General features: G+C 36.2%; 1 protein-coding gene across 1 annotated transcript in view; it reads right to left on the bottom strand.

Annotated features, from left to right (window-relative positions):
• fmnl2a (formin-like 2a) overlaps nucleotides 1–13,541 on the bottom strand; it is a 53,974-nt gene that overhangs the window by 21,325 nt on the left and 19,108 nt on the right. Inside the window, 5 exon segments of the mRNA XM_043229571.1 lie at nucleotides 3,813–3,968; nucleotides 4,863–4,946; nucleotides 6,376–6,452; nucleotides 10,338–10,418; nucleotides 12,796–12,879. Coding sequence (XP_043085506.1) covers nucleotides 3,813–3,968; nucleotides 4,863–4,946; nucleotides 6,376–6,452; nucleotides 10,338–10,418; nucleotides 12,796–12,879 — 482 coding nt within the window.

Here is a 13,541-nt window from a genome sequence, read left to right as displayed (position 1 = left end):
TTTTTTGACGTTGCCTACATGTCAACCTTTTGTGAAGGCAATGTAAACACACTGATTTCATTTGATTGGTAACAGTTGTGTCTTATTCCAATTATAAATCTGATATAAATTTTTGTCACTGATTGCTAGAAACTTCACAGCTGCAGTAATGCTGTGATGTGGTTTGTCTTTTAACTCTCACAAGAGTGGGAGTGATAACGTGCGAATGTCTTTACAAAGTTATGTCTGATAACATTTCAGTTGTAATGTCTTTTGTCCTGAACATCACAGGGACCGAGAAGCTCTTGCAGAGAGTACTGAATCGAATGTGTGTGTAATGTCTTTGTCGTGCTCTGTATCCGGATATATGACTGTGCTTTTCCAGAACGCAGTTTTCCTAACTCGTATCTGTCAGGAAATTTCACAAGCACACGCGCTTAAACATGTACTCTGTAGTTGCAAAACGTGATGCTCCAAGCTACATGTTTTATGATAGAGAAAATAACCTGGTCTCCTTTGTCAGTTTGAGAAGAATGAAAAAAAAAAAAAAAAACAGTCCCACTTTAGGTGGCCTTAACTACTCTTTAACTACTATAATTTTTTTTAAATTCAGGGTGGATATATTTGAGGTACACATTATACATTAACACATTATAATTAATAATTATTAATCAAATGAATGTACCATTAAAAATGAGTAAAACAGCATAAATAAATCAAGTAAAAAAAAAAACTAAACACTATGCTGTGCGTGCCAGGCCAGTAGATCAAGAAACAACTAAATGCAATGTTCATGGACATGACGTAAGCTTTTCATAAATTCACATTTTTGTTGTTTATATGGAGAGGATACAGGTATTGTGTTCAAGAGCCTGTGTTTTCAGGCACCTAAAACAGTTATTAAAGACACCCGATGTTAACAAAAAATCTATGAAAGAGAAATTTGTATTTTTAGTTGGGCTCTTGACTATTAGATTTATAACAATAAGCTGTTTGACTGTTATAAGGCAGTTAGACAAGCCAAAAAAAAAGGTAGATTGTCAAGGTTTTAAATAAACATAATTTGACCTGAATCACTGAGCTCATGCAGCTTATGCTTATAAAAGAAACCACTGGAGTAAAATAGCTTTTTTCATTTTAATAGCCAAGAGCCCAACTAAATCAAACACTGACCACCATAATAGTAATTATAAATAAATAAATAAATAAATTCTCCTACTCAAAGTTTACTACTGTTGTACTTATATGTAAAAGTAAACTTTTATATACTAAAGTGGGCCAACTTACTTTTATTTTAACTCTTTTGCTTTTTAATTTTAACATTTTTTCTACATTTTTTTCAATAAATGCAAAACAAAAACCCATATGGATATTATTTGATTTATTGCTGGAATTAAAAGGGCATTCTTTTTTTTCTTTTTTTACCTTTTTACATTCAACTTATATTTTTTAACCCCTTGAGCTCTGCTGAATTTTTTTGCATACCTGAATTTAATGGAGAAAATTGATAAAAACGGTCTCATTTTATAGAGAATAGACCAAATTTTAACAAATGTGTGGAAATGTGTAGATATATAGATATTTTGTTTTCATCATTTAAAAAAAATAAATATATTTTTTAAAGTCTTTCATCTGAAATCTGCTCAATTTCCCTTCATGAGGTAACGGAAAATAAAATATGTGATCATTATATTTAAAAGTGGTCTTTGTCTGTTTTAAGTGTTTTTCGTTTGTATGGTTTTTTTTTAACTGCCATAGATTATCATGAATTTCTTTTGCTTTGTTTTATATTAATATCAACAAATAGTGTATTGTTTGAAATTTTAAACCTGCTCACACTGACATTAACACTCAAATATGAACAACCACTTCTAACAACTCTTACATAAACAATGTAAATATAGACAAACTTAGAAGTCTGTGAAGTATAATCTATAATAATATTATAAACAGTCGGTATCAAGAATCAACTCGATATCTCAATGCTCTAGCACTATACTATTTTATTTTATGTCTACAGAATTCTATACAAATCTACAACACTTTAAACTAATCCTAAACACTAAAAGTATCAGACATACCCTCGTTTCTCTGAGCACTTTGGGCACTGTGGATGAGTCTGTGTTCTTCAGGGGGGCATTGGGAAATTTGAGAATTATTCTTAAAAAAAAAAAAAAAATTGAACACAGCACATAATTTAAGATTACAGATTACTAAGAGCTGAGGGAAAGCACGGAAACAAAACTACTTCATGTGGGCAGAACCTTTGATTTATGGAGGTGAAGTTTATGATGAAGTGAATTCATAAATCCACTGCACAGCAGTATGATCTGAATAAACAGCTGAAAATAACAAGCGAAATGAGTGATTATGCCTGGCAGACTATATGAGGGCAAGTCACATGAGAGGAGGCTCGGGGTACACAGCTATAGCTACCGAACGCACTCTGCAATCTAACCTCCGTAGTTCAGCGCATTAGCGAGACACGGAGGGGAGAGGAGAGAAGACTCTATCTAAAGGACAAAAAGAACATGCCTTTTGCTGCAGATGGGAACACACAACAGGAAACTGCAGACAGAGTGACAACTGCATTAATTACACGGAAGCTGTGACAGAATTCTAGCAAAACAACATAATTAAACACCCAAAGAAAAGCGTTGAAATATTTAGCTTTCTTGAAAGGCCATCTTTAAAGTCGGATTCTGATTGGCTGCGTATGTTTTAATTAGCTGTAAAAGGTTTTTAAAACAGTTATGAAGCGATTCCGTCAATAGAATTTCCCTAGTTGCTGAAATCGGGGTTTTTAAAGCTAAAAACACTAAAACGACAAAAGGGTTTTCATTTTCAGTGTATATCTAAAGCTATTCAAAACTAAAATCATACAAAAAAAGTACTTTACAAATAAAGAAATAAATGTTTTCCAATAAAACATTTACAGTTTAACTTGAGGCACTACAATACCTAACTCTAACTAAAATAAAAATGAATACTATATAGACTTTTTAAATAAAAATGATTATTATAGCTCGGTGTGAACTTATCTTATTCTCACAGAATTAGAATGAATGATTATTTTTTATAGCTATAGTATTTATTATATTAACAAGTTATATTCTATATACTATAACAGGGTGTCACTTACTCGCAAAAGTAGAACGGGTAGCCTTTATTACGCAAAACGTTTTAATTAAATGCTTAAAAAAGTCTGCATTAATTTCTTTACGAAATTTGCTTATTTAGGTTGAGACTCTGGAGTCAAATCACACCATGTTTCGTCATTACACACTGTTGAAGATGCATGTCTTATTATATATTAACAGAACTCCTCTGAATATATATATATATGAGCTTTAGATATGAGCCCAGAAGAAACAACTGAGCAGAATTCTAAAATTAGTAACTGGAATTATCTGACTACTGAATAAAGGGTTAGACCTTAATCCAATTCAAGTGGCGGGGGCTTAACATATTGAACCCATTCAAACAGATCCCCCCAGGCTCTGTGTAAATGCTTCTGTCCTGTCATCGGGACACTCAGTAACAGACCGGGAAGTTCCTGTATTAATACTCATATGATGGTGATGTGTCAGTTGTCCATTCCTCATCAGAATAAAACCATCTAAGACAGTTTTGTGAGTCAGCGGCCAGACAGACACACGTTCGACTGTGTTCTGTTTCCTAAGCCATTTAAAGTCTTACAGGCCTCATGACTATACAAAAAAAGCCTTTCAGAAATCACACGGTCTCAAACCATATCGCGTTCAGAACTGTCAGACGCTATCATAGTCTTGATTCTGCTGTAATAATAGGAAAGCCTGTTTGCGTGTTCGCACCTTATGGTTGAATGTCTGCTGGCTCTGGAGATGCTGTTGCCTGTGACAGCTGATGAGAGGTGGTTTCCTCCGTGGAGGTCTTCAATCGATCGGTTCCAGGGTTTGGATTTATCCATAGAGTTTTCTGTGCTGTTCTCAGAACTGTCACCGTCATACCTGTCAAACACACAACGGCAGTCGCTCAGGACATACCAAAATAGCGACATCCTCATAAAACACACTTTATCTGTGGTCCTTGAACATTTGCTTACACGCACTGCAAAAATGATCATCTTTTCATAAAATAAAGTAATACTTTAAAAATCCAATACATCAAATACAACACAAAACATCAAAAATCTAGTGTTTTTTTAATGACTGTAATGACATTTTTAACATTTTGTGTGTAATCAATCAATCAATGAATTGGCTAGTTATATTATTTGATCGAAATAAAGACTTGTTACAAAAAAGTCTAATTTGTTATTATTTCGTTTTTTAAATAAATGCTATTATTTTTGATGCTCTATTCGTCTGATAATCTTGAAATGAAGTATCATGGTTCCCACAAAAATATCAAACACCTGTTTTCATCATTGATAATAATCAGAAATGTTTCTTGAGCAGAAAATCTTCCAAAGGATTGTATGGCTTAATTTTAAATGGTAAAAATGTATAGAATGTCTTTTATTTACTGTACGTTTAATAAAGTTAAAGAGTTAAGAGGCTTTTCTCAAACACACTAACGAATCGTACAATATGTGTAGTATGTTGTGTGTGATAACAGCCTTATCCTCCAAAATATACTAAAACAGTTACTTATGAGGTTGTAAAATGCTATTGGTTGTAAATGAGATCTTGTGACTTGATCTGATCCCAGTGAACAGGCTGTGCACACACACATGCATGCACACACACACACACACACACACACACACACGCGCGCGCGGGTCCTCTCAGAGCAGCAGTGGAGCATGTAGTCAGAGTCACACAAAGATACAGCAGCGGTCTGCATGAAAGGAGCCATTGTGTTCATTGTGATCATGTTCGGTACAATCACGGGTGACTTACGTGACAGCATACTGTGCAAACGAAAGATACTCCACCAACACATCCAAACCCTTGTTCTCCTCATTCAAAAACTCCCGCACCCACCTAAACAGAGAGAGAGACGATTACAACAAAAAAACACCCTGTCCATCAAAAGTTTGATACGCATTACCTCATTACTTTGATGTTTTAGCATTCCTACATTATGGAGTTAATTCTACCACTAATAAACATGCGGTAGTTAGACTAGATCATCTAGGAGACTCCACAGAGCTCACAGTGTGTCCCAGCATTCAGAAACCGCACTTCCATACGGAGACAAGACGTCATGAAATATGCATCACCGAACGGCGTCTCAGTAGCTTAAAAAACAGCTTCAACGCAGTTCGGAGATTGAAAGCAAAGGTTTCATGGAGCTGGATCGCTCCCTCAGAGCAACAGCAATGAGAGATACTTCAAAGACATGGCAGAGACATCCCAGAATGCCGCACTCACACACACACACACACATTGACAAAGACCGCGAGGATCCCAGAAATGATCAAAAGCCAGTTTTCACCTTTTTTTAACAGTGAAAAGTAGGCCAACACCTGAAAACCTGACAGTTGTGAAATAAAATGAATTATGTCTCTATTTCTTTTGATTTTCTAATGAGCAGTTTAACTCTAGTTTAGCGACTAAATGCATTTATCTGAACATTATGAGAGAACTATGGTGTAGTCTAAGCACTTATTTGAATGGTTTTTGGAATTTCTTTAAAGTCAGACATTATTTTTAAAGAGTTTATTTTGCATTAATGATCAGCTGACGGTACAGTATCCCTTAAACTATAACTTTAACAATGAACAAATGGGAAAAACATTGTTTGGGGAAAGAAGGAACACATATGCAACTCTAGGGATAGAGTTTGAGTTACCATTCTGTTGTTTGTCGAACCCTCTGTGAGCAGATAATACTGCTTTATCTCATCTAGATTAACTAGATCATTTATGTAATCTAGTTTAGTACCATACGGCAGCTAAATCTCTGTATGGGTTGTCTATCAGCTCAGGGGGTTCTGTGAGTGTGTTTGTCTGGTCTGAACTGCCCTTGAAATAATGGAACTATAATAACACTCATTTACGGGATGACAAGGAAAGAGTGTGCGCTGGTTGCTACAGGAATATCCCATCTTCCCGTTTTCCTGTTGTGACATTTTCCCCGACCTCGCCGAGTTCCGTCAGCCTTTCCACATCCGCTCAATCCTAACTCCCATGATTTTCAGCTCTCGCTAAATCTCAGAATTTCTCTGCCCTGACTGAGTTGTGCAGGGATTCCCAAAACGAAAACCATGTCGGCTGGCATTCTGGTAGAATTCCACTGTGTAGAAATATGACAAGTCCGGTCAGGAGCATTTGGCTGCTACATGCTCACACAAAAGAGCATTATTTCAGCTTCAGCGTGTCTTACATGAGGGCTTTTGGAGTGTATCTGTTCCTCAAAGCTCCAGTGTGAGCAGTGTTTAATGAACATGCATATACGCAGATGAACTCACCCGATGTGATTGGTCCGTAATGAGATTTCCAGCTCCCGCAGGACCTGTGTGGACTCCTGCACTCTCCTCCTGAACTTCTGCAGAGAACAGAAAGAAGAAAATAGCCTTTACTACAATCTACTAGGCTTACTAACAACGAGAAAGATGTCTCCTTTATTACTGCAGTTGTTACTCAAAGATAACAACAGCGTTGAATAAACAGCAAATGGGAAAAAAAAGACTACACATCTATAAACACACACTCAATATATTTATTGCACGCTTAAATTCATTTGGTTTTTCCCAAATTATATTCATGGTGTATTGCACTAAAACTTTCATACAAAGTAAGAAGATCATTTATTATAAATGACACATATATTGCCACATAATTGATTGATTTAATTTTTAACTTTTTTTTTTTTTAAACAGGTTTAAACAATAAAACAATAAAATCACCCATTTATTTTACTTTTTTAAATAAATAGTTTTATGGAGAGATCTCAACAATATCCCAAACATCTATTTTTCTTTCTTTAATTTGATCTATGTTTTAACGATTTATGTTTACCTATTATTTAAAAATCTGAGACAAAGTTATTATTAAATGAAACGAAAACTAGGTGAATTTAACAATGACTCAGACATATTCTTTGCCATACTGACACATCTAAAAACTCTGGGATCGTGAAAAAGGAAAGCACTGAAACACATATCCAAAGTAACGGGAGCGTTTGGCTGTTTTCTCCAGTCAGTCTCATAATAGTGTCGTGTCCAAACTGTGGGCCCAGTTTTGTTCTCTGTAGCCATGGTTACAGTGGCTTTGTGGCCGGCCCAATCACGTGTCAGGTGAAATGCATGTGAAACCACCGTCCAATGAGAGAGACACACTGCTTTCATCAGATGAACGAAACACGCTGCCAAATCTTAACTGGAAACTGCTGCTGCAGTTCTGCAACTCTAATTAGACGGCGGCCATGACGATGAGTGGCAGGCCTGGCATTAATAATCAATCTGATTCACTGATGTCAGACACTGAAATGATTGCATCAAAGGGTGTTCGAGAGGGAATGACACTGAAAAAGAGCAAGAGATGCGGACAGCAACAGATAGAATTCTTGTACAATACACTTCAAGTACGTATTTAGAGATTGATAAGAATGCAACAAAATGATAGCCTACATCTATTTTGGGACATAACCATGCTATAAAATTATGCCTTGACACAGATGTTGGCATTTGTGGTTTATGGGGATTCTCCATAGGCGTAATGGTTTTTATACATGTACAAACTGTATGCGTTATTGCCAGACACCAACCTTACACCTAAACCTACCCATTACAGGAAACACTTTTTAGAAAAAACACCATTTAGTATGTTTTTTGAATTACAGGGACATTGGCGGTGTCCTTGTGACCTTCAAATTGTAACAAAAGTCATGTCATTAAACAAATTTGTGTCCCATAAACCTCAAATACCCCTTCTTAAAATAACAAAAAATACAATTACACATAATTTTGCATATGATAACCACACATCTAAATCTTTTTACATACTCTTTTACAGATAGGACAGCCATTGCCTATTTTTACTTCTGAGAGCCTCTGCCTCTCTAAGACTTTCTCTAGACATTTCTCTAAGACATTTTAAAACTAATCATGTCACAGATCTGATGTCAATTAACTTAATTAGTTGCTAGATGTTTTCCCAGCTCAATCCAAGCTGAATCATTTCAGCCTTTTGTTGCCCCCTGTGCCAAATTTATTGAGACCAGTAGAAGGCATTAAATTTAAAGGTCAATGAAAGCTCATGCGCTTATTTAGTGGATAAAAGTGTAACATTTCTCAGTTTAAACATTTGTTATGTCATTGGCCCTGGTGATAAAAAAAAAAAACCTCCTAACTTTTTAAGAAACTGGGTTGAAGTTTGACCAATGGCATGCAAGCATTGTACATTAGCGACCAATCATGGCTTGCGAGAAGGTGGGACTTACAAAGAATGTTCAAAGCAATGTAAATTACTTTTAAAATGACTAATTAATGCAGGAGGACTGCAGAGAGCACATCTGTAGAAAAACAAAGCCAAAACCCACACGATCTTGAAATACCGGCCAGGAAAAAAAAGGACGTATGGTCACCATATTTTAACCTTTTTTCTCCCTTAAACTGAAGCATAGATTTCACCAATCGATCGATTCCAGGATAAATTAACATCCCAGCATTTTCCCTAAATGAATATCCAGTTTCTTTTGAGAACATGTCAGATGAAATACAATTTCATCCATTTCAAATGAACTATTAAAGTCAAACAATCACAATTCACAAGTCCACTTGAAGAACTGCACAGCCTGAGCACTTTTAACTTGCAATTTTACTTTACTGCAATATGTTACGTGCTAATGCTAATACTTAATAAATATTTAGCATGCATATAATGCTAATTGGTAAAGAAAGGGAAAAAGTGAAAGAGACAGACGCTTAAAAACAACTGAAATGGTGAGAATAGAGAAGCGGAGAGGAGTGTGTGCTCTGCTGTTCCCAGCGTGGGTGTGTTTGGCACATGTGGAGTGCAGTGTGTGTTTTGAGTGTGTGTGCAGAGCTCACGCTCCCACCTCGACTTTAAGCATTCCCAGCTGCGGAGAGAGAGAGAGAGAGAGAGAGAGAGAGAGAATGAGAAAAAGAAAGCAGTACTCCATAGAGGTCATCCTGGAATGGAATCAATGGCACAGACATTCCTCAGGACCCTCTGGAATGACCCTCTTCCTGCTGCGTTCCCATTGGCCGAGAGCTGTGTCTGGAATGCACCGTATGTAAAGCTCTCGGTGCACACAAAGTAACAATTGTTCACGTCTGCAGAAAAGAGCCGTTGCCAGAACGCACAGACATAACTCTCACTCCCTTTCTGTCTGTTTCCCACTTTCATTATTTTCATCCTCTAATTTCTCTGGGACTTTCTGTTTGCCTGTTTTTTTTAATGCGTGTCTCAAGTATTTCGTCCTCCTTTTCCCTTCCACCGCATCTCCTAATTATCCTCCATCCGATGGTCTCTGTTTTATTTCTTTCTTGTTCTGTCTTTCTCAGGGATGTGATGTCAGCCGTAACGCCCATGAGATCAGCTCAAGAACACCTTCAGATTCCACACCACGTAAACAAATAATGCCTGACCTTTCATATTTAATCACATCTGTCTTCAATTCATTTCTGGTCTCTCATCCTTTCTTCCAAGTCCTTGTCACTCCTCTTCTTACTTTCTTATGACTTATCTTCTGGCATGACATTTTAATTTATTATCATAATGTCACTGAGGTCCCATGTAAGTCAAGTTTTTAAGCCAAATTATCCGTTCTTAAAGTGTTTTCTTTTCTTTTTTTTTACATAGAAACACCCTTTTTGCTCGAGTCTAGTGTAGTTTTAACAGCCAGTGAAGTGGAACTATGCATAATATATACATTATGCAGATGAACCTAGAATATAAACAAAATATATTAAACTGCACATTTAAAGCATTTTCTTGACAATGATTTTCTATGGGAAAATGCATCAGGAACTGGTGTTCATATTCTTGGCTTATCTGTTAACCTGTTTTATTATTAAGGTACGAAGTAAAGGTTCAGAGCAGCTCATTTTGGAGGAAGTATTAACTTTTTAGTTCTTTATATTGAAAATATATTCTTCTATTTTATGATTACTTTAAGGTTAGTCACTTTCGTATAAGAAAAATCAGAATAAAAATGTCTAATTATTCTATTATTAAATAACAATCGCTATCACGGGAATCAAGTATGTCTAAGCAGGAAGTAAGGTTTCCCCAGCAGGACGTAGAATGCAAGCCGTTCCTGTCCATACCCAGCTGTCACAGCGTAGTCAAGATAAATGAATTATCAGGAGCTATTTATCATCAGAGGTCACCCATTCCAGCCTTCACACACACACACACACACACACACACACACCGGATTTGAGGGAACGAGACCCGAACTCACCTTCCTGGTAACAGCTGGGTCAAGATAACTCTGTAGCTTGTGGATGTATGTGTGAGGAGGATTCTTCACTTGGAATCGTTCCTGGAAAAGAGATAAACGGAGATGTGTTTATCATTTTACTGATTTTAGAGTAGAAATGTCAGTAAATATTTACATTAGTCCGACATATGAAACTTTTTTTTGTTACCAATAAATGCGAATTAGATTCAATATTCCCTTAATGACAACCCAAAGAGATCAACAAAGTTCGCTGTATAATTTTATGTTGATAATATTGATGTTTATGTTAAGTCTGTGAGCTCCCAGCATGCATTGTGACATGATTAAAATGTTCTTACTCTTATAGGAGTGATGCTTATCATATTACTATCTTCATTGGACTGCTGAGTACCATGTGCGACCAGTGTTTACTTCATATAAGAGTTTATATTTGTTAATTTAGCAATGAACAAAGTACTGCAGTGTTTTTGAGACAATTAAAAACCTCTTCAGACCGAACAATTTCTGAATACAACTAAGAAACAATATCAGTCTCTGTTTGATCAGACGGTCACTTTACCATTTAATCAACATTCATTCAGGGGACCTATTAACACAATTTAAAGCATGATAGAAATATTAAAATAAATAAACAACTGATTTTACTAAATCTTGGAAGTTTCAAACATCATTTTATTTGATGAGTTTTGCTAATATAATAACGTTGACCGTTAAAACAGATTAATATTGTGTGTAATATGTGTTGATTTAGTTATAGTAACCAGAATTGTCTTTGCAAGTGCATTTATTTTACATATGTTATGTCATCTGTTAAGCTTATCTGACTAATCGACTGATTGCTTCCAGAGCCAAAACTCCATCAAAGAGCGAATTATGATGACTAAACTCTTTATGAGCAATCACGTTTATACTAAACTGATTCATTGGTTCATTGGTTGAACAGAAGCTGAAATAAAAGATTGATGCAAACTGCGTTTCTAAATTAATATTTAAGCCAAAACAAAAACAAAAATTGTAACTGGGTTGACAGATTACATACTGTATGGGATTAGGGTTAGGGTTTACATAAATACAAGCACACTGCTCTAAATTCTCCTAAGAGAGATTAGTCAGCATTCAGACTAAACTACTATCAACTAGCCAACTGTGTGAGGACACAGATAATGACATTCAGTCAAACAAATATACATGTATTGTATTTCAAATATATGCTCAATATGTGCTGTAAACACCAAGCATGTGTTTATTGTTTTGCCTTATTAGCAGTATTTTACATTTTCTTCACCGATCTGCACAGTAAAAAAGCAAAAATCAAACACACCTGATTCGGATCATCTGCTCACTAGAAAACCTTAAGTAATATTATTCAGCATTTTTATTAATAGTGATTAAGATTATTATTCACAGTTTATGAGTAATAACTACACATACTAATGATTTTAATATATTCTAGATCAGATTGTATTCCATTCTGCTACACATTCGTTTCCCTTGGCAACAGCCAATCAACAGCAGCACATAACAGGAAAGAGGAAGAGACCTAGTTCCCTTCAAAACAACACAAGCCCCCTGTACACACACACACACACACACACACACACAACAGCCACTGATATCACATTGACATTTAACATGTGGCCGTGTGTGTGTGTGTGTGTGTGTGACGCTAACACAAGAGCACTCTTCTAAGAGCCTGGAGAGAATCGTTGAGGAACAGAAAGGGGAGAACCATTTTCTACACTAGAAAAATAATGTTATTATTTTTACTGTTTTTAGTAGTAGTTGTGGCAGGTCATGGGATCTCAACATAGTCAATATTAATTAGGGGTGGTCACATGATGACCTGTATAATTCACCATTTTTGTTTGGATGGGACAAGCAGTGGAAGATTAATAGAAAACACAAAACAGACGAGTTGTGTTGTCTTCACGAGAACAAGATTGACACAATATGTTATGTCTGCAGGGACACAAGGTCACCTGATGAACAAACAATAACTCAGTGTAGTACAGATTGCTTACATTTGTCTGAAATCTAAAATACATGACTGGGATCGGTGGAATTTATTTCCATGGGGCACTGCATGCGGCACCATGTTAAAGATTAGCCATAAATGAAAGTTCTGTAATCATTTACTCAACCTCATGTCGTTCCAAGCCGGTACGACTTTGTTTCTTCTGCAGAACACAAAAGATGGCATTGTGAAGGATGTCTCGTCAATCCTCTGAAAGTCAGAGTGGCCCAAAGGAACACTTGGAATGATATGTAGGTGAGTAAATGATGATAAACGTTTCATTTCGGGGTGAACTACAGGTGAGACTACCCCTGTGGCATCTAATGTTTGCAACCTTTCAAGCGTCACCTACCAGTGATTACATAAGCCTTCGCTTCTTTAGCTGCTCGAGATGAAATGTGACTGTGAGAGTGGAGGAGGTAAGAGAAGAAGAGAATGTATTACCTGGTCGCAAATGAGTTCCCATTTTTTCTCGTTGTCGTACTGCCGAAGTAATCTTGCTTTGTCTGGAGGCAAGTTCATTGAGTTCTGTGTAAACACAGACAAAGAGACTGAAGTTAGTTAAAGTCCTGTAACTTCCGATGCTTGAAAAATGACAATGGATTAAGAATACACAATCTCAAAAATACACAATTTAAGAAGTTAAGCGTGCTTTAAATGCAATGCAGAATCTTCTACAGCTGTGTGTCTGTATTACAAAAAATGACTGTGTTTAAAATGTGCGGCTTCAGCAGAAGAAGAGAAGACGCATGGGGCTGTATGTCTGCTATGCCAGCATCTTCTTCTTCTTCTGCGGACAGCGGCGAGGGCTGCTCAACTCAAGAATTAATACTGCTATAAAACACGCAAAAGTCATCAGGGGGTGGATAAAAAAAAAAAAAAATTAAGAAAGAAGAGAGTAAGAGACAAAATCTACTACCAAAAAATATTCTTGAAATAAACAATTCTTGAAAAACATATACTTTTTTTAAGAATAAAACAATTTGAATGCAGCCAAATCTAACCCCCAGATCATTATTAAGGTAAAGTCTGCAGCAAAAGCATTTGGTTAATCTGAGATGAAGGAAAAGAAAACAAAAATACTTCAATGGGCAAAAGCTGCAGCTTTTCTTTGAGGAAATTATTACTGCAGGGAAGAAAATGTTCACTGGTAGGCTGATTATATCAGGATGGAAAGTAGGAAGTGTGTG

The sequence above is a fragment of the Puntigrus tetrazona genome, unplaced genomic scaffold (genome assembly GCF_018831695.1).
Source record: "Puntigrus tetrazona isolate hp1 unplaced genomic scaffold, ASM1883169v1 S000000008, whole genome shotgun sequence".
NCBI classification, from domain to species: domain Eukaryota; kingdom Metazoa; phylum Chordata; class Actinopteri; order Cypriniformes; family Cyprinidae; genus Puntigrus; species Puntigrus tetrazona.
Note: the sequence above shows the minus strand (reverse complement) of the source record. Positions and strands in the feature narration are given on the sequence as shown.